The 22,705-nt window shown below is 41.6% G+C and overlaps 1 protein-coding gene across 4 annotated transcripts in view; it reads right to left on the reverse strand.

Moving 5' to 3' along the window:
• Positions 1-3,202: 3,202 nt before the first annotated feature.
• Positions 3,203-22,705, reverse strand: part of MAP3K7CL (MAP3K7 C-terminal like) — an 83,470-nt gene continuing 63,967 nt past the window's right edge. Inside the window, exons 3-4 of one of the 4 annotated variants that reach the window (XM_073362878.1) lie at positions 16,870-16,985; positions 3,203-4,841 (exon numbers count right to left, since the gene is read on the reverse strand). In XM_073362878.1, coding sequence (XP_073218979.1) covers positions 4,661-4,841; positions 16,870-16,952 — 264 coding nt within the window. In that variant the 5' untranslated portion in view covers positions 16,953-16,985 and the 3' untranslated portion in view covers positions 3,203-4,660. Of the gene's footprint in view, positions 4,842-11,332; positions 13,191-16,869; positions 16,986-22,705 lie in introns of those variants that run through there. The other 3 variants (XM_073362860.1, XM_073362849.1, XM_073362869.1) reach the window with 3 other exon arrangements.

The following is a 22,705-nucleotide window of genomic DNA, read 5'->3' on the forward strand; positions in this document are numbered from 1 at the left end:
ACATACAAAATGCTCTCAAGATTTCCTGTACCATTGCTCTAAAGGGGTTAGGATACAAGACTCTTCTAGGACTTTTTAACTGAAGTCTTTGAAAAGCATATCCCAAGTGATGATCATTTGTTAGTGAGAAGAAGGCTACATATGGTGTCAAATGTATAATTTTGCATTTCTATGGGTCAAATCCCACTCTGTGGATGTGATTCTATGGTGGATGGAGCAGAGGAATTTGAAGACTTCATACAAGTCTGGTTAGGTTTGGCTACTGCAGTTACAACAGACTTACCCAAGTATAACAGGGCAGAATTTGCACCATAGAAGCTTTATTACTGGTGATGAAATGCAAACCAGGAAATAAACAAACAACCAAAAACCAGCTTGCCTTAAATAAGTTGCAGAGTGGACAGTTAGAAACCCGCACCCTCAACTTTTTAGTAGCAAAGTGAACAACATTGAGCAGGAGCCACTGAAACAAATGTGAAATCTCACAATGCCATTTAAATAGTCACTTCTCAGAGAACAAGCACAATGTCCAGTCCCACTTTGACAATCGGCTCCCACTCTGCCATGATTTCCCTAACTCCACTACTCTGATAACATAAAATCAATGAGAGCCCCACTGGAGTGTGAAACCAAAGTGCCATAGGTAGGATCTGTATGCAGTGTTGTTGTAGCCATGTCTGTCCCAGGATATTAAAGAGACAAGGTGGGCGAGGTCATATCTTTTTATTGGACCAACTTCTGTTAGTGAGAGAGACAAGGTTTCGAGCTCTGTGCAGAGTGAAAGCTTGTCACTCTCACCAACAGAAGTTGGTCCAATAAAAGATATTACCTCACCCACATAGGCGTCAACTCCGTGGGTGCTTTGGGGCTGGAATGGGGGCAGGGCCTTGGAGGAAGGGGTGGAGCGGGGGCAGGGCCTGGGCCTGGGGCAGGGCCAGGGGTTGAGCACATTCGAAAATCGGCACCCCCAGCACATTCGAAAGTCGGCACCTGTGCTCACCCACTTTGTCTCTCTAATATGTAGGATCTAGTAATTATGCTATTTTAACTATTTGCACAGCTTCAGCAACAAACAACATTGACATCTTGTTAATGTATAAAACTGTTTTACTACTTGAAAAACATGTAGTATATATGATTTTTAAAAAATGCACTTACCTTACACCAATACCTCAGATAGGTCAGCTCCATGCTCAAACTGGGTTCCATGGCTGATGTGATATTAACATAAAGGTTTATGCCACGGCACCACAGCACAACTGTATGGGAAAGAACATATCTGTCTTACCTATGCCTGTTTGTAACTACCATGAACAATCTTCATCTTTCATTAAGAAATAGCCTGTAATAAGCCAAATTTTTAAAAGCATCAATTCTAAGAATTTTCCGAAGATCATAAACTCACAAGAGAGCTGGAACAGTAACATGCCAGGAAAAGGAAACAATTCTGAAAGATTGCAGCTTCTTCTTTTCCAGCTTTTTTTTTTTTTTTTTTCAATATATAAAATCACCCAAGCATTTGGCAGTTTCAGGACTGCATGAGTCATATCCTTGCTAACTGGAATACTTAAGTAAGCTTGTTCAGCATTAGGTATGTTTGTAAAGAAGTGAGTAAATAGTAATTGGAAAAGAAAAACATAGATTTTTTAAAAACATTTTTCTTCTCCCACCATTCCCTAGTGACCTGACCTGAAATAACTGCATTTATGTCACTGCACTGATATGTTTGATATCTTTAGACTGAATAACCTATTGGGATCCACTAAAAAAGACCCCTGCTGCATTGGTGCCAAAATTAGATCACTCTACCCTATTTCCATATGAAAACTGCAATTGTTAGAGGTAGGCAAAGTTCATAAAGTTTAAGGTCTCAGTGGCAGCTGGGTATGTACACTCAGAAAGACAGAACCTGGCATTCAAAATTTCTGAGATGAAATACAATATAAAATCACCTTTAATATAATTGCCTAAAATCTTCTTTTCTATATAGTATTACATTTAGAATGGAGTTTTTTTTAGCAGAATAGTTCAGTCATAAACCTCTAAACTGTAGAGGAAAAGAGCACAAATCATGAGCAAATCTTTTCATAAAAAATGTAATTGGTATTAAATCATTTAGCAGTGTTTTGCTTTAAGAAAAACCCAAGGTGAGAAGACTACATAGTTACTCTGAATATGTAAAAGTTTATTATTTCATGCTTTAATATTTTAAAAAAATACCCATTGGTAGAAAAACAAACAAAGTTTCTTTTCAGAAGGCTAATCTGACTGAATCATACTTTACACACTGTGAGTAGCCTCTTGGTTATCCTCAGTTTTCTACAGCTTCATTTTCCTACAAATGGATTTGCAAAGTTCAGTGGATCTAATTTTGTTCACTTGTCAGATCATTTAGTTTTTCTTCTCTTTTTCTTATTTGGTATTTTCTTATTTTTTTCTTTTTCAGCTACCTCCATTTTGGTTTTACTCACTTTGTGGGTGATGAAATGTCTTTGAGCTGCTATTCTCAAAAACATGTGTGTTCATGTTAGTACATATATGTAAATTAAAAGTGAGCTATTTTTGATTGTGCATTATAATTAAGAATATAAAGGAAAGAAATTTGGCTAAATGGAAAAAGACTGGATCAGTGGAATCAAAAATCCCAAATTAACTGAAGTCAAAGGGAGTTTCCATTGATGTCAATGGGCTTTGAATAAAAACCTTATCCAAAGAATTCCAGATTTATCTCAGGTGGCGAGACCACAGTACTCTAGTACCATAGGGAGGATACAGAGAATTTACAGTATTTGTCATGCATTCAGTGCAAACCCACTGAAGACAACAAGATTGCACACAGTGTATGTCAGCACAGAATTGGTCTCAAAGTTCTTACCTTGCCCGCAATGCCATATCTTAAGTATTTTGTATTATTCATTATGCTGTTTAATTTATGGATCCAGTTTTGCTTTCAAATTTGTACACACAAGGACTACACTGTGAGATAATGATCTTCCCTAAATAAGGGCAGCACATTATTACATGCCCTTTAAGCATCCCAGGAAAAAAGATTGTGACTCAGACACAGTTCCCCTTCTTGTTTTCCTGCTGCTCTGGGTAGAGAGTAAACTGCCCCAGGTGTAGACCAGTACAAGACATGCTGCCCCATGTGCTGGGGAGATTGGAGCTGAGATTCTGCCTGTTCCTCACCCCGTCCTGTCCCTATATTCCATGAGGAAGTAAGCAGCAGCCCTATGGAACCTACTTTCATGTCTGTGCTGCTACCTGATGTTGTTTTTCCAGCAGAGAGATGTAAGGAGGCACCTTGGGCTCCTTTAGGCCTCTGTGCTGCACCAGCTGGGGTAAAATTTGGTGCTAAATAACTTCAGTGAGAGTTGCCTAGGTTAATTTAGTATAAATGTTGGGTCCTACAAGAACAATGGGGTCAAAGTTAAAGTTACTGTGAATATCTTACCTTTTGCAATTCCTAACATTTTTAATTTTAAAAGTGTAACCTTAATTTTTGTGTATTTAATTCTAACCTCACAAAAATGTAACATACTTCCAGTTGAGCGGAGTTTAAAATATGGGGAAGATTAAGGAAATGACGGGCACAAAATAGCTTTTTTGTATATCCACTTTTAATGAAAAAAATACTGTATGAATAGAAATGGAAGTATAACAAAGGATTTTCAATTGATTTAGGAAAATACAGTGATAAGTAGAACAAGGAAAAACAGACATTTTAACTCTCAGTTATTCATATATCACTGAACTGTTTAGTACCTACCCACAGTCATTTCTGTTCCAAAACAGTCTACAAAATAAAAACAAAATATATGGTACTTTTACTGAAGTATTCTCCATTAACAACCATAAAGTCTTATTTATTCACCACTGTAGTGTCCATACATTACTTTTCCATTTCTTGCATGCCGAAAAGTACAAATGAATTTTAAAAAGAAAAGAATTTCTAGCCAAGTATACGGCAGTGGAAAGAAAACTTTATCTATTTCTTCACAATTTAATAACTTGAAAATGATTGCTAGCAATATAATTCTTTGATGAAAATGATTGGTTAGTGCTATTTTAATGAAAGTACTTTTTTTAAAAAAAGTACAATCTTTTAGACTTTATAAAACAACCTAAAATTGACATTATCAACATGCCAGATACCTGGAGCATAATCTTGAGCCAGAGCCAGATTAGATTTAGGACAATTTCCAAACATTTTAGGCATGAAAAAAATAAAAACAAAAAAGAAAACTAAACTAAAATAGAAGCACATGAGTGTGTTCCAGTGTTCCATATATTAACACTGCCCCTGCTGTATGTCTTAGTATGGTCCAACTCCCAACATAGAGACTATTTATATCAGTTTGTAGTGTGTCCATAACTTCTTAAATTGGAAGAAATATCTTTAGAAAAGAAACCTGATCTACTAGAACATATAATGGGGCTAGATTAGCTTCAATTATCTTACTTGAAATAAAATATCCATTATATAATGGATAAAATATCCATTATATTAAGCTACCGGCTGGCAAGCATTAAATCAAATATAGACTTTTATATATTCTGTATTTCTAGTGAAGTGTTACAACAGAACCTTTTTTTAAAACCTCTTGGCCAGCACAGAACAAATACTGGATTTGACTGCCTCTTATTGGTTAGTTGAGAGTTATGAAGAGCCCTGTCTCTTTTGGTATTGTATTCTAAGCTTTTCCAGTTGCTCTGCACACTGCATCTGAGCCAGTTTCAATGTCCGATTCTCCTCTGTCAGTTCTGCATACTCCTTAGCCAGCTGAGCAGCATCCATGCTCTCCTTTTCTGCCTGTTCCAGCCTGGCAATCAGCTCCTTTCTGAGGATTAAGAAAACAGGAAGATAAAAGTTGAAGTATGTATGTGCCATTACCCAGGGTACGCTTTTGAGCATCACCTGTGGTCTTGGTCCCTAGGAAAGACAACACTGTAAGGTTTTGTATTGATTACAGAAAACTTTTAATGCTGTTGCAGTACCAGATGTATATCCCATACCTAGAATTGATGATATACTGGACATTTTAAGCAATGATAAATATCTCAATTCTTTTGATTTAACTCAAAGTTATTGGCAGAACCCTTTGGATGAGGATGCACAGAAAAAAATCTGCTTTCATCACTGATATAAGACTCTATAATGTTACCAGTTGGTTTAATTAATGCTGGAGCCACCTTCCAGAGGCTGTTAAACCAAGTGTTAAATGGTTTACAGAACTTTGCAAGAGCATGCGTGGATGACGTTGCAGTATTTAGCAACACTTGGGCTGATCACGAAGAACACTTGGAACTGTGCTGTCAAAAGTCAAAGAGGCAGGCCTAACTATAAAAGCCTCTGTAAAACTGAAGTTGCCAGAGTTCCTTATTTGGGACACTGGGCAGGGGGAGGTCAAACATCCCTATGCTTTGAAAGTTGAAGCTATTGTAAATTGGCATGTATCCCAAACCAAAAAATAAGTCCGATCTTTCGTAGGTCTGGTAAACTACTACAGACGGTTTGTGTGGGGGTCCAGTGACATTGTCTCTGCCATTACAGATTTATGTAAAAAGACCAAGCTAAACAAAGTCGTTTGCATGAAAGCATGCCAGGAAGGATTTGATAAGGTAAAGAACATTTGGTCTGAAAAGTCTCTTTCTGGCTAGCCCTGATTTTGACAAAATGTTTAAACTGTGTACAGATGCATCAGACATTGGTCTGGGTTCTGTGATGATGCAAACAGGGGAGAATAACATGAACCATGCAATTGCTTTCTTAAGCAAAAAATTTACACCAACTGAATAGAATTAGTCTGTCACAGAAGAGGAATGCTATGCTATAGCGTGGGCAATTAATCAACTACTCTGTTCAATTGAAAATTCAGGGTCTTAACAGATCATTAGCCATTGATTAGGCTAAACAAACCTAAAGGCTCAAATTCCACGCTTCTACACTGGAGCCTCTTACTTCAGGAATTTGATATGGAAATTGAGCACATAAAAGGAAAAGACAACATGGCAGCAGGTGCCCTGTCCAGGAAAGAGGGCCCTGACCAACTGCCTCTGGGTTAGCCAGTGGCTAACCCTCCTTCAGCTTTGTAAGGGGGAGGTGTGATGGGCTGTACCCCAATGTTCATCCCTTTTATAGCTCACAGGGCTATGATAAATTTTGTACACAGTATATCCTGTGAAGTATCATTTGAAAACTCATAATTTGCTGATCATTATTGTCCTGGTAAAATATGTATGGAAACATTGTATGTAAAGTTATAAGATTCTACTGTATGACATTACTAAGGCCTTGTCTACACTACACAGTTGTGTTGACAAAAGGCAAGTTTCATTGACAAAACAGTGGGCGTGTACACACAACAATTCTCCCCCTGCCGATTTAATTCTTCTACTGCTACACAGACATAATAAAACCACCTTGATGAGTGGCACAGCTTTTTGAGACAAAGTTAGAGTGACACAGTGTCAGTGTAGACACTGTGCTTGCTTATGTTGCCCTAAGGGGACTCCAGGTGGTGTCCCACAATGCCCATCATGACCACTTTGATAAGCAGTTTCCACTGTGCTGCCCTGCAGCCAGGTACACAGGCATGCACCCCTCCCCCTTTAAAGCCCTGGAAATTTTTGAAATTCCACTTCCTGTTTGCTCGGCATGGACAGCTCACATTACATCTTCCCAGCTGATCATGCTGGCTTTCCGCAGCAAACATGCTCCCATCTGGAGCACACAAGAGTTGCTGGATTGGTTGGGTCTGTGGGAAGAGGAGGCTGTGCAGTTGCAGCTCCAATCCAGACATAGGAACTTTGACACCTATGAGCAGATTGCTTGTGGCATGGATGAGAAGGGGTACACAGCAGTGCCATGCTAAGATCAAGGAGCTGAGGCAGATGTACCAGAAATCAAGGGAGGCCAACCGTCACCCTGGTGCGGCACCAAAAACATGCCACTTCAACAAGGAGCTGCACGCCATACTTGGTGGCAACCCCACCTCCACCACCAAGAACCCCATGGATATTCTGGGGGGACTAGAGGCTGCAGCCAGTGGAGTCATTCCCAAGGACTAAGTGGTGGACGAGGAGGTCAAGTTGGAGGATGATGTGGAACAGGCAACAGGCTTGTCCTGTGGCATGGAGAGGTGAAATTGAAAGGTGACATTCAAAACTAACCAAAGGAAATAGATTAAAAAAAACCCACACACGTCAATTTTGAATTGTTTCTTTCCATGGTACACAACAGGGCAGGCACCACAGATTCCTGTTCAGAGTTGCAGCTCATGAAATACTGCAGGATCAGCCTCTTTTTGTTCATAAAGCTTATCACAAGCCAGGTGATCAATCAAGGATCCATGCTTTCAGGCAGGTGAAGTTGAAAAATGGCGTGAAATGCAGTGAGAAGTCCTTGGAATCATGGAACAGAGAAAACTGCATCATGGGGCGGTAATCCTGCCCCTATGATGCACTGTGATCCATTCCCAGAACTTCCTGGGAATGGGAGAAGTTGGCAATTTGCACAGTGAGATAGCTATCCACAGTGCACTGCTCTCTCTCTGTGCTAGAGCACCAACTGTGGACATGCTCCGCTGACAGAAAGAGCGTTGTGTGAACATGCACAAGTGATGTAATTACAGCAGTTTATGATCGTTGATGTAACTTAAATCGACTTAACTCTGTAGTGCAGACATGGTCTAAGACACATTCCAAGTCCAACTAGGGGCTGGCTGGCATAGTCCGTTCCCTTAACTCACCAACCAGTTCAACCCCTGGCTTCAGGAAGAGTTTACTTTAAAAGTTGCCTTGTCCTTTTCATCATCCTGCTTCCCACAGATTAAGTAACTTTTTAAGCATTTATAGCCCTGTGAGCAATTAGCTCCCAGTCTGGGCAAAACAATGCCTGCAACTTGTAGGATCATCAAAGCTGACAACTTTGCCCACTGTCTTTCAAATCTGTACTCCATGCCCTTATCTGGGGCCACTGTCTTCTTTCTCTTTGTTCTACGCCCTCAGCATCCTTTTAAGGTACCTCAATTTATTCATACAGGAAAATCTTATAGCCTAATATGGAATAACTTCTCCTTGCTAACCAGATCATATTCTTTGTTAAAAAGCAGAATGCTACTGATTGATTCTTTCCTCTTTTCTTATCCTATTAAGTTGAAGAGAACATTTCTTACTAGGCTGCTATCAACAGGAATTTTGCCTGCCTAAGGACTGCAAGATCAAGTGCAAATGAGTAGTAGCTAAAAAATTGTATGGGTTATGCAATCCATTGAAGAGGAATCAGTTTGTATTAATTTAACTGTATTAATAATTTAGTTACATGAAACTTCCTTTCCAGGATTTTCATCATTGGGGCCAGCTGAGGTCTTCCTCAGAATGTCTTCCCTCTTATTCCATTGGGTGCAATGCTGGACTGAAGGCTTGAGCTTTTTCAGGCTACCACTTCCTAACTTATGAATGTTGCAGGTAAATTACTTCAGATTTATTCTTAATTACTTTTCTTATACTTATGCAGTTACATGAAACAGAGATAGAATAAAGTAAGCAATCAGTAACCAGAATCTTAAATCACTGCTTTTCAGCACAGCTTTTAAAGGTAAAGGCTTTTAAATCCATGACAAATTTTAGGAGAAAAATATTAGTACTCATGAAAGTCAGACACCAACAATACTTAGCTGGACTCAAGCCAGGGGCAGTGTAGGCGGACACTATAGAAACTTGTACAAATCTGTAAATGAATATCAATCCTGACTTGCAAAACCTGGATCAAAAGAGACTTTGAGCAAGTACTTTTCCCAACTTGCTATACAGACAGAGCCCATAGAGTATAACCCCTTCCTGGGTTTGGCTTTATTAAATAATAAGTAATAAAAAAACCCAGATAATCAAGATCACCTCAAAAATTCTCCACAAACAGTTTGTGTCTAATGCTCCTTCCCTCACTGCTCAGCCCACACCTTAGATCCTCTTTCCTAGAAAGCCAATTGCACCTCTCTTATATTCAGGTAGTATTAAGTATCGCCTGCCTCTGAGTCAGCAGAACTTACTTATTCTTTTATTGTCAGTATCAACACCTGTTAACAGAGTGGGGTAATGTTTCAGGCAAACACTATCAGCCTGTTACAAAGGCCTAAGATTAGAATACCAGGGAACTGCTAAATGTTATGAATGGTGTGGTTTACAATGCCCACAAAAGGCTGAGACCACTTACTAATTTTTGCTTATGACCTAACCCTGGATTTGAACTAAGCTTTCAGAGTTTGAAGGATACCACAATAAGCTCTTGCACCATCTAGCCTTAGTTATGGATGCTTAATAAACAGTGCTAGCATTCTGTAATCTGTGTTTTCTTTTAGCAGCTACACTGTGGTTAAAAATTAACATAATTGATAAAGCATTTTCTAACAAGTTACTAAGACACTTGAGGCTATGAGGGAATCTGTAATGTCCTTTTTCGATATTCACTTTGTTTTTTCTGTGAAAAGCATGGTTTACATGGTAAAAATGTAATGAAATGCAAGTCTTACAGTAGCAAAAAGACAAATTAAAGAAACTGGCAGAGCCTCAATGAAATGATTTTCACCACCCCTGCTGTTGCACAGTACAGGCTCTTTTTGTGGCGAGCAGAGGTGCCTTTTTATTTCACTCATTCTGAATAAATAATAAATATAAGCAAATTCTGCTAGCTCATTTAGAACAAATAAAAAACCAACATATACTAGAGTGGAATGTACCTTGTAGGCATTGCCCCTTCATGGGAGCGGTGCATAGCCGCTCCTTGCCCCCCACTCCTGTGTGAGAATGAGGAAGGATGATGCCTCTGGATATGTGATTTACAGGGGCATGTGCCACCCCTTAAGAAGATGTAGCATGCATGTCTGCTGGCTGGGCCGCAGCCCTACCCCTCCTCATTCAACATTTTGGGGCTGCTCTGACCCATAGGCGTAGTTTGATTTCTATATTTTGGGGAGGGGGGGCCAGAAGGGGGCAGCTCCAGTCAGGCCAACAGGGTCACACATGAGGGGCAAATTCTGCACCAGCCTGAGGCTTGCAGTTTGGGGGGGAAGGTGGGGACACTGCCCATGTTCTCATCTCAGGTGGAACTAGGAGAGTGCAGGGATTGTAATGAGCTGGCTCCTGCTTGGGGAGAATATTCGAACAAGGACCAGTAACCATCTGGTTTTTAAGATATAAAGACAGAGCCTGTGGTCGTGCCACTTACAGCATGCTTCAGCTGTGTAGTCCTAGCACATCTGAGCACTGACCAGCGTGGCAGGACAAGTTGAAATGTCTTTTGGGATTAAATGAAGCCAGTGTACCACTCTGATATGGTAGTGTTTTACAACCTTTTTGCACAAGTGCAAATAACTACACAAGGTACAAGTCAGGGGAGAATAAGGCCTACAGTGGGTAAACTGAGCAATCTGCAGAATAAGAGGTTGGTGGGTTTGTGTTACACAGCATTTTTAGGAACTTTCACAGGTATCAATGAAGTCCTCTGCTCAATGTGCAACAGCTGTCAAAGAAAGCAAACAAGATGTTAGGATGCATAAGGAACAGGATGGAAATTAATATGAAAATTATATTGCCATTCTATAAATCAATAGTGTGGCCTCATCTGAAACACTGCAGTACTGGTCACCCCATTTTAAAAAGGAGACTGAAGTACGAAGGTGTTCAGAGATGATTAGGGGCAGGAAAACTCTCTTATGAGGAAAGAGTGAAAAGTTTGGGACTCTATCTTAAAGGGGATGAATAAGTGGGGCCATGATAAAAGCATACAAATTAAAGAACAGCATAGAGAAGATAATTCAAGGGCTTCTATTCTCCCCCTCTTGTATTACAAGGATAAGAAAACGTTAAACGAAATTGAAAGGTGACATGCAAAACTAATCAAAGAAAACAGACTTAAAAAAAAAAAACAGTAACACACAACACAAAGTTAGCCTGTGCAACACACTGTCATCACTGAGACTAAGAGGAGCAGACATTTAGAGTATGTCCACACTACAATATACCACCTGCAGCTGACCTGTGTCAGCTGCCTCAGGCTTGGGCTGCGGGACTATAAAATTGCAGTGTAGATATTAAGGTTGGGGCTGGAGCCCGAACTCCAGGACCCCACATCAGGGGGTGGGTCCCAGAACTTGGAATCCAGCCCAAATGACTACACTGCAATTTCAGAGCCCTGCAGCCCGAGCCTGAGTCAGCTGACACGGGCCAGGTGCAGGTGTTTTATTGCAGTGTAGGCAAATCCTCACATGGCTACTAAGAATATCCAGAATTTATAATAGCAATTTTTTAAAAAAAATAATCAAGATCTGTGGGAGGGATATAAACCTGGATACTTTGGCACATACACCCTCCTCTAACTATGGGAAATTAGAAGGAAACTTTCCCTAAGGACAGATTATCCCATAAATACCTGCTTGCAGAGTTTCTTCCTCTGAAGCAGCCGGTCCTGGCCAGAAAACTGGATTACATGGACTACTAAACTGATCCAATATGGGAATTCCTATGTTCCCCAGGCAAACTGTTTTTGAAATAGTTGTTAAGTATTGCTTCTCTGAAGTCTCTTAATGTGCCGGTAATAAGCCATCTATGTCAAGGGTGGTTTAGCAGCGATGAGGATGAACACTAATAGAAGCATGGAAATCCCCCATCTCTGGTTCATCTGAATGCTTGTACCACATGAAAGGTTTGTGTAACCAGGGAGCCTTTTTTCTTTTTCTTTGGTGGGGACAGGGGTGCAGTGGGGTGGTAGAAAAAGAGAGAGTGAACTAACGTGTAAGTCAGGGCATAAACATACCCTCAACTAGGGGTCTACTACAATACACATAGAGGAAAGGAAGTGAAAAGGTATCCATGGCATAGAAAAGGAACAATCCTAGACCACATTTACTCCAGACATATGTTAGAATTGTTTGGGGGAGGAAAAAGATAAAACTGGCCAGAGCTAATAATACAAAATGTAGCTAGCAACCAAGACAACTCTAATATTTAACTGCATAATCCACGGTCATTAGCTAGTAATAGTAATATAGTAAGTGCCCAAAATAACCAGCCATCCTATCCCTTTCACACAAAATTAGAGATCTAACACATCTGTCGTGGAAATATAATAAGTTACAGGAACATAAATTAAATTACATTCACTGATCTAAGTGTGGTATATTCTTGCCTCCACACCTCTTTCTTCCTTTTCTATCTCTTCTTCCATTTCAGGTTGAATTTGTCCCTTGTCCTACATATCAGAACAAATTCTCTGCTGGTGTAAATGGGCAGAATTCAAATGAAGTCAGAATTGTGCCCATTTACAGAATGTCTCGTCCCAGTCTTGTCCTTTGCTTTACCCCATAATTCTCATTTTTTGATTCCCCTCATCCTATCCATCTCTCTCATTCCCTCTTCCTCATGAGGTAACTGCGTTGATTGCTCCCACACGTACCATGGTTTGTGCTCTTACTATCTGCCCCACCCACAAAGAAAATGGGGTCTAAAAGGCTCCTGCTGTGGAGTACAGCAGTTAGTTTTAATCCAATTCACCACTTCCCTTTATAGCTTTGTGTTCCTGCCTCCCTCTGCATTCTGTAGTGAACAGCACATTGCAAAGGCAGAGGCTCTGATGGCAGGAAGAGAAGGCCGCCAGGAGAGGGCCCCTAAAGCAACAGAGGAGGCCAAAAGAGACACACCAGCTGGTGCTAACTTCTTAGCACTGGCTGGTAGGCTAGCATGCAGGACAAAAGTGAAAACCAAGATTGTTAACTGCCCTGCATTTGCTCTAGGTACTTGGAAAGAGGAGAAGACAAGAGAGACAAATTACACATTATTTATCTTCCATATTTGTAAGGCATCAGTCACTTTGGTATGTAAACAAAGTTATGAAGAAAGCATTTTATAAAATAACCCTTTTCAGCTGTAGTTATTCAAACTGACATCTATTTATGCTTATGATTGTGATTAAATTCCCTCCTTGATAAATTCTGATCTGTGCAATGGCGCTAATTTACCATATGATCTTTACTGGTCTGCGGATATTTTCTTAGAAGTAACAATGCGGAGTATTCTGTTTAGAGCAGATATCATCTTGTTCAATATTTTGAACACAGAGTTTTGTATCATCAGGCTTCCTGGCAGTATGTGTTGCCAGGTAGTGTTTGACCTCTGCATTCCACAGGTAAGCTAATCTGTGGAGAGGAAGTTAAGAATGTTGGCAGGGTAGCCATCTAACATAAGATCTCTTTACTTTCAGTGAAAATGTGAACTGAGTGGAAGAAGAATATTGCACAAGTTACTATTTGTTCAAAATAAAAGGGAGAAATCATTTATGTATTTATCAGTTCACTGTATTCAATATTTATAAGCAAGGATTGTATTTGCCTGGCATATTACACTATTATGAATCTACATTTCCATAAATGTAGGTTAAAATTTGATAATATTTTGTAGTAAACTTGGGACATCTGCAGTAGTCCCTACATTGGTGAAGTTTCAGAAAGCTCAGAAAAGACTCCATTTTTGAACTTCTGTCATTCGGACAGATTTTTCACTCCAGCCCACTTCTTTTTAGAAGAGACAAAACATCCCTTTCTTCTAATTTATGGAATATTTAATATCCCATTTCATCCCAGCCTGTGTGATCCACTCTTGTCTATTAAATTTCAGCAAATACCCCCACTTATATCTTGTTCCCTGTAACTTTCAAACTGTTTCTGTCTAGAACAGTATTGTACTATCCAAAAAATTAGTCAACAGGTCAAAAATCTTTTTCTCCTTCTTCTTTTTTAGATTAAATGAATTGAGAGCTGGTAAAAGGTGCTGGACTGACATCCTTATCTGTCCAGGCACCATCCTTATCTGTCCAGGCACCATCCTTATCTGTCCAGGCACCCGCCACCATGGTATCTAGGTATCATGTATATCATTAGAAGGCTTATAACAATAGTCCAGAAAGAAATTACATAGACACTCTTGCTTGGATATACTTTTGTGTATGCATTTGGCATTCTCCAGAACTAAACATATTTTATGTGCCTATTGTCATAGTATCTGTATATACATAACTCTGCACCCAAAAGACAAATTTCATTCTATCATATGCAGTAAACTATTTTTAAAAGATTTTTATTAAGGAAAAATCTAAAAGTCTCAAGTGTGTTTTGCTTGAAAATGTGTGTAGCTCATTCAGGTATGTATCACTTGTAATAAAACATTAATCTCAGCTTTCTGTAAAAAAAAAAAAAAAAAGTTAAAAAAATAAGGCTGCCTTTTTAAACCTGGGTACCTAAAGTTAGGCACTTAAATCCATAATTTGATATAAAAATATTTGACTTGGATTTTCAGAGGTGCCAAGCATCAATGGCTCCCACTGAAATAATTTGGGTGCTAAATATGGATTTATGTAACTGACTTTAGACAACTAAGTTTAGACAAGTGTGAACAACTAAGTTTAGACAAGTTTGAAAATTTTGGACTGACTAATATCTGAGGTGGAACAGATAAATAGTCTCAATTTCTTCCCAGCTAAAGTTACAAAAATACATTGTTAGCAGTTACATATTATGTTATTAATTTTAATTTTGAATTCTTTTCCTTGTTTTAGATCTACTCACAATAAATCGGTTCCATTCAACTTCTGGACCAAACCTTCACAACTGGTGGCCCAAATCCCAGTAAATGCATATATCCAAATTTGCACACACAACCATACATTTGGACATGCAGACATTTATTTTACACACGCATATTTGTATTTGGCAGGTTATGCTTGTGCAACTTAGGTGGTCAGTTTTAAAAATCTGTCTGTTACAGTTTTAGGATCCCAAATTCAATAATCTTTTAAATCATGGCAAGATTTGTTGGATTTTCCATGCCATTTGGTCCATTCTCCACCTTTAGTACAAAGAATATGGCTTTTCCTACCCAACATATACTTTCAATATACTGACATTGGTGGTACATCCTGACCAACTACTAATGCCAAACAGTCCCTACCTCAGCCAGGCACAAAAACCAATTTGTCTCAAAACAGAAATTATAATTTGTTCTGAAAACAATTCTTAAAGATCAAACTATGGGCTCTAACAGTACATTAAAAACCACATTCTGGAATGTATCCTTAATATCATAGCTCTCTCAGCTGGCCTCAGCTAGCAGTCATATCTGTCACACAATAAAATATCTGTATGGCTTAATGCAGGAGGAAAAAATAAGAAATCGCTGCAAAAATCATTGGAATTAATAGAAAAATCCCTGCTAGTAGGAAGTTTGTTCAGGTAATAACTGAGGCGCCAGACCTGTGATTGCCCCTTTGCTGGCAGATACCTGCATCCTTACAGGCTCTAACTGACTTCAGTGGGATTCTGCCTGAAGGACAGGTGTGTTCACCCATCTGGACCCACTTGCAGGTCTGGGGCTTAAAATCTTAACATTTTTTACAGTTGGATCTCTGCTCAGACATCACCTTCTTACATAACCTCAAAAGGAATATCCTGAGTTGGGATATCTGAGGCAGAAAATTATGCTTTTGTTGCACTGAGAAAAATCCAAAGTCCCATAGCGTCACAATTAATGGTTTGTTGAAGGATGTATCTCTTGAATTAGCTTTTTATCTGTCACTCCACCCCAATCTAAGGCTTAGTGAAACACAGCTACAACAAAAAGGGCTTTTTCTGTGGGATGGCTGGCCTTTTGTTAAAATAAAACCCAAATACCATAGAACAGAAATGGAAAGTATAGTAGATTTAGGATCTATTAGAGTATTCTTTTCAACTGAATTATTCTCACTCTTTCACTCTTCACTGAAAATGATGAATCATTCTGGTTGTCAACATTAACTACACCTTGGAAGAATCCAATTAGCATAAAAATGTTTTGTTTAATCTGTTTATATAATTGTGGTGATCAACAACTGAGCACCATGCCATAAAGTCAATGCAAACCATTACTATAAAAAAGATGGAGCCAATGAGAACAAACCATCAACTGGATCAGAAAGGCCAGGCAAGAGAATAAACGTAATGTAACTGAGGCAAACCACCTCACCAGGCTAAAGAAAACAGAAAAAGAAGAGGAGTCAGGAAACGCAACACAAAACAACTGGACAGAGAGGGACCAAAAAAATGATCAAAGGTAGATCTGCCATAATAAATGGGTCTTCCAGAAGGCTTGTCTACATGCAAGGTTGCAATAGTTTAATTTAAGGTATGATTTTAAATTACAAATCAGAGGGTCCCCACCGTCTTTGCAGAGGTTTAACTAAAGTTCATTAAAAACAAATTTAAGCTACACAGAACTAAATCAGTCCTAACACTGAAATAAGGGTGTCTATGCAGGGGATTGCACCAGTTTAAACTGGTGCAAGCCTGTGTGAATAAGGCCATACAGTGTCCTGAAAGCAGCCAATAAAGGGATTCTGGTTGATGTCCTTCAATGGACAGTTGCATAATTGAGAGCCCTGAACAGTTAAAGTTCTGCTCTCATCCTGGTCATGGCCAAACCTTAGGGCAGAGACACGGCTTGCTCTGTCCAATTGCAGTTTTCCCAGGCAAGGGAATAGGGTCACAAAGACCTTCTGGCCTAGATTATGAAGGGTTTCTATGGATCAAGATCTTGAATGTTAGCTTCCTCACTCGAACTTTTATGCTTTTAGATTGTTTACTCAAACAAAAATACCATTTTTCTTTAATACCTACTTCTGGCAGCATTTTCCACTTTTCCTTCACTAGCTTGGAAATCATATTCCATGTGAGTGGTTCTGTAGTAATTTTAAAATAATTATGAAAGTTTTTCTTTATGTAAATTACACTTCTTTTCCTTTGAATGTATAAGTAAATATTTAGGTTTCTTTGGAGAAAAGTTACTTACTTTCTTTCTTCCAGCAGTGCAATTTCCTTTTTGACCTCATGATATTCTTCTGCTATTTGGCAGTGCTGTTTGAACACCTCCATAGATTCCGTAGAGTCATGGCAAGGAGGCAGAGGCTTCATAAACAGAAGAAAAAAAATAATGTAATGCTTCTGCATGTGACTGAAACATTAGAAATAAAATCTTGTCTATTTAAGTTAAGTATTTGAGTATTTGAGTGAAGTATTTGAGTTATGATGTGGGTCCAATCCTGTAGTCCTTATTTAGGGAAAACATCTATTTACTACAAGGACTGCAGGACCAGACCAAATGTTATTACTGTTATTTCCCATCTGTCACATGTAAACATAAACCTTTTAACCTTTCAAGTATTTTCATAATTTTCCTTGCCACCTTTGCAAGCCATCAGTGAAATCTGGATTAGAAGAAGGATATTCTCCCTTATACAACATTTTCGTCAGATACAGTGAAGTAATAATGCTAAATTTGGGGCACCAGTTATATCCACACCACAATATAAAACATAGTATTTATAATTTCACTGAAGAACCAAGCAGAAAATTAATTTGACTTGAGGGTGGGAAGAGCTCTAATTCAAACATCTCTAAGATTAGAAAAGGTACACAGAGGAACCATTGGCTAAATAGTTTTGTTTTCATAGACATGCTTCAACGCCCCCCGCCCCAGCATGCCACTTTATGGAACATGGTCTTATAGTTAAAGAACAGGACTGTCAGTCAGAAGATCTGGGGCCGAGTTTTGCAATTTACTTCCAGGAAGCCAGAATTTCAAACCTAGCAGCCTCTATCCCAGCTCTGCCACAGCCTTTGATGTGACCTTAGGCAAATCTATCTCTCTGTGTCTCAGCCCTGGTCTACACTAGGACTTTAGGTCGAATTTAGCAGCGTTAAATCGATGTAAACCTGCACCCGTCCACACGATGAAGCCCTTTATTTCGACTTAAAGGCCTCTTAAAATCGATTTCTGTACTCCACCCCGACAAGTGGATTAGCGCTTAAATTGGCCTTGCCGGGTCGAATTTGGGGTACTGTGGACACAATTCGACGGTATTGGCCTCCGGGAGCTATCCCAGAGTGCTCCATTGTGATCGATCTGGACAGCACTCTCAACTCAGATGCATTGGCCATGTACACAGGAAAAGAACTGCGAACTTTTGAATCTCATTTCCTGTTTGGCCAGCTTGGCAAGCTGCAGGTGACCATGCAGAGCTCATCAGCACAGGTGACCATGATGGAGTCCCAGAATCGCAAAAGAGCTCCAGCATGGACGAATGGGAGGTACGGGATCTGATCGCTGTATGGGGAGAGGAATTCGTGCTATCAGAACTCCGTTTCAGTTTTCGAAATGCCAAAACCTTTGTGAAAATCTCCCAGGGCATGAAGGACAGAGGCCATAACAAGGATCCGAAGCAGTGCCGCGTGAAACTTAAGGAGCTGAGGCAAGCCTACCAGAAAACCAGAGAGGCGAATGGCCGCTCCGGGTCAGAGCCCCAAACATGCCGCTTCTATGATGAGCTGCATGCCATTTTAGGGGGTTCAGCCACCACTACCCCAGCCGTGTTGTTTGACTCCTTCAATGGAGATGGAGGCAACACGGAAGCAGGTTTTGGGGACGAAGAAGATGATGATGATGATGATGAGGTTGTAGATAGCTCACAGCAAGCAAGCGGAGAAACCGGTTTTCCCGACAGCCAGGAACTGTTTCTCACCATGGACCCTGGAGCCAGTACTCCCCCAACCCACCCAAAGCTGCCTCCTGGACCCGGCAGGCGGAGAAGGGACCTCCGGTGAGTGTACCTTTTAAAATACTATACATGGTTTAAAAGCAAGCATGTGAAAGGATGAATTTGCCCTGGCATTTGCGGCTCTCCTGGATGTACTCCCAAAGCCTTTGCAAAAGGTTTCTGGGGAGGGCAGCCTTATTGCGTCCTTCATGGTAGGACACTTTACCACTCCAGGCCAGTAACACGTACTCGGGAATCATTGTACAACAAAGCATTGCAGTGTATGTTTGCTGGCGTTCAAACAACATCCGTTCTTTATCTCTCTGTGTTATCCTCAGGAGAGTGAGATATCATTCATGGTCTCCTGGTTGAAATAGGGTGCTTTTCTTCAGGGGACATTCAGAGGAGCCCGTTCCTGCTGAGCTGTTTGCCTGCGGCTGAACAGAAATGTTCCCCGCTGTTAGCCACAGGGAGGGGGGAAGGTTGAGGGGGTAGCCACGCGGTGGGGGGAGGCAAAATGTGACCTTGTAACGAAAGCACATGTGCTATGTATGTAATGTTAACAGCAAGGTTTACCCTGAAAGACTGTTGCCACTGTTTTATAAAACGTGTCTTTTTAAATACCGCCGTCCCTTTTTTTTTCTCCACCAGCTCATGTGTTTCAATGATCACAGGATCTTCTCCTTCCCAGAGGCTAGTGAAGCTTAGAAAGAAAAAAAAAACGCACTCGCGATGAAATGTTCTCCGAGCTCATGCTGTCCTCCCACACTGACAGAGCACAGACGAATGCGTGGAGGCAAATAATGTCAGAGTGCAGGAAAGCACAAAACGACCGGGAGGAGAGGTGGCGGGCTGAAGAGAGTAAGTGGCGGGCTGAAGACAGGGCTGAAGCTCAAATGTGGCGGCAGGATTCAATGCTGAGGCTGCTGGAGGACCAAACCAGTATGCTCCAGTGTATGGTTGAGCTGCAGCAAAAGCAGCTGGAGCACAGACTGCCACTACAGCCCCTGTGTAACCAACCGCCCTTCTCCCCAAGTTCCATAGCCTCCACACCCAGACGCCCAAGAATGCGGTGGGGGGGCCACCGGCCAACTAGCCACTCCGCCACAGAGGATTGCCCCAAAAAAAGAAGGCTGGCATTCAATAAATTTTAAAGTTGTAAACTTTTAAAGTGCTGTGCTTAAAGTGCTGTGTGGCATTTTCCTTCCCTCCTCCACCACCCCTCCTGGGCTACCTTGGTAGTCGTCCCCCTATTTGTGTGATGAATGAATAAAGAATGCATGAATGTGAAGCAACAATGACTTTATTGCCTCTGCAAACAATGATTAAAGGGAGGAGAGGAGGGTGGTTAGCTTGCAGGGAAGTAGAGTGAACCAAAGGGCGGGGGGTTTTATCAAGGAGAAACAAAGAGAACTTTCACACCGTAGCCTGGCCAGTCATGAAACTGGTTTTCAAACTTCTCTGATGCGTACCGCGCCCTCCTGTGCTCTTCTAACCGCCCTGGTGTCTGGCTGCGCGTAACCAGCAGCCAGGCGATTTGCCTCAACCTCCCACCCCGCCATAAACGTCTCCCCCTTACTCTCACAGATATTGTGGAGCACACAGCAAGCAGTAATAACAGTGGGAACATTGGTTTCGCTGAGGTCTAAGCGAGTCAGTAAACTGCGCCAGCGCGCCTTTAAACGTCCAAATGCACATTCTACCACCATTCTGCACTTGCTCAGCCTATAGTCGAACAGCTCCTGACTACTGTCCAGGCTGCCTGTGTACGGCTTCATGAGCCATGGCATTAAGGGGTAGGCTGGGTCCCCAAGGATACATATAGGCATTTCAACGTCCCCAACAGTTATTTTCTGGTCTGGGAATAAAGTCCCTTCCTGCAGCTTTTGAAACAGACCAGAGTTCCTGAAGATGCGAGCATCATGTATCTTTCCCGGCCATCCCACGTTGATGTTGGTGAGACGTCCCTTGTGATCCACCAGAGCTTGCAGCACTATTGAAAAGTACCCCTTGCTGTTTATGTACTCGCCGGCTTGGTGCTCTGGTGCCAAGATAGAGATATGGGTTCCGTCTATGGCCCCACCACAGTTAGGGAATCCCATTGCAGCAAAGCCATCCACTATGACCTGCACATTTCCCAGGGTCACTACCCTTGAATCAGCAGATCTTTGATTGCGTGGGCTACTTGCATCACAGCAGCCCCCCCAGTAGATTTGCCCACTCCAAATTGATTCCCGACTGACCGGTAGCTGTCTAGCGTTGCAAGCTTCCACAGGGCTATTGTCACTCGCTTCTCAGCTGTGAGGGCTGCTCTCATTTTGGTATTCATGCGCTTCAGGGCAGGGGAAAGCAAGTCACAAAGTTCCATGAAAGTGCCCTTAATAATGCGAAAGTTTCGCAGCCACTGGGAATCGTCCCAGACCTGCAACACTATGCGGTCCCACCAGTCTGTGCTTGTTTCCCGAGCCCAGAATCGGCGTTCCACAGCATGAACCTGCCCCATTAGCACCATGATGCATGCATTGGCAGGGCCCATGCTTTCAGAGAAATCTGTGTCCATGTCCTGATCACTCACGTGACCGCGCTGACGTCGCCTCCTTGCCTGGTATCGCTTTGCCAGGTTCTGGTGCTGCATATACTACTGGATAATGCGTGCGGTGTTTAATGTGCTCCTAATTGCCAAAGTGAGCTGAGCGGCCTCCATGCTTGCCTTGGTATGACGTCCGCACAGAAAAAAGGCGCGGAACGATTGTCTGTCGTTGCTCTGACGGAGGGAGGGGAGACTGACGACATGGCTTACAGGGTTGGCTTCGGGAGCTAAAATCAACAAAGGGCGTGGCTTTACATCAAGGAGTATTTCAGGCAGGACTTCACGGAGGGTTCCAATAAGAAATGGTGCACCTAAGTTATTGTTCTTATTGGAACAAGGAGGTTAGTCCGTCCTCTGATTGATACATGGCTAGATTTACCTCACTGCACCTTCTCTGTGAGTGACTGCAGTGTGACCTAGAGGAATGAGTCCCCTAGATGGGGGAGGGGGGTGGAAGCAAATGAGTACAAAACAAATCTGGTCTATTTCTTGATTCACTCCATCTATCTTTTACGTGTCTGGGCGGCAGCAGACTGTGCAGAAGGACTGCATGCCATCCACATCTCATGGCTGCCCAGCAGAAGATGGTACAGTACGACTGCTAGCAATCCGTATCGCCTGCCTGCTCACCATAAGATGGTTCAATAGGACTGACTGCAGGACTAAAGAGAATGACCTGGTCAAGTCACTCCAAATTTAGTCCCTGCACTCACGTTTGCCCAGGCGCTCCTGGCCAACGTGGCCAGGAGCGCCTCGGACATGACGATGACGGCTACCAGTCATATTGCACCGTCTGCTGCCAGAAGGCAATGGGTTGCTGCTACTGTGTAGCAATGCAGTACTATGTCTGTCAGCACCCAGGAGACATATGGTAACGGTTACCTGAGCGGGCTCCATGCTTGCCGTGGTATGGTGTCCGCACAGGTAACTCAGGAAAAAAGGTGCGAAACAATTGTCTGCCCTTGCTTTCACGGAGGGAGGGAGGGAACGGGGGCCTGACGATATGTACCCAGAACCACCCACGACAATGTTTTAGCCCCATCAGGCACTGGGATCTCAACCCAGAATTCCAATGGGCAGTGGAGACTGTGGGAACTGTGGAATAGCTACCCACAGTGCAACGCTCTGGAAGTCGACTCTAGCCTTGGTACTGTGGAAGCACTCCGCCGAGTTAATGCACTTAATGCACTTAGAGCATTTTCTGTGGGGACACACACACTCGAATATATAAAACCGACTTCTATAAATTCAACCTAATTCCGTAGTGTAGACATACCCTCAGTTTTCAGAACTGCAAAAAAGGAAACAGACAGTACTTACCTAAGGGGTGAGATGAGGCTCAATTCACTAATATTTGTAAAGCGTTTTGAGTTCCTGTGATGGAAGGTGCTGTAGAAGTGCAAAACTATGAGGACAATGAAAATGCTTCTTTAAGAGTATTCAGATAATAGGGACCCAATCGTCCACCATTGAAAGTAATGGGCGTTTTGCCACTGACTTCA

The sequence above is a fragment of the Lepidochelys kempii genome, chromosome 1 (genome assembly GCF_965140265.1).
Source record: "Lepidochelys kempii isolate rLepKem1 chromosome 1, rLepKem1.hap2, whole genome shotgun sequence".
Classification (NCBI taxonomy): domain Eukaryota; kingdom Metazoa; phylum Chordata; order Testudines; family Cheloniidae; genus Lepidochelys; species Lepidochelys kempii.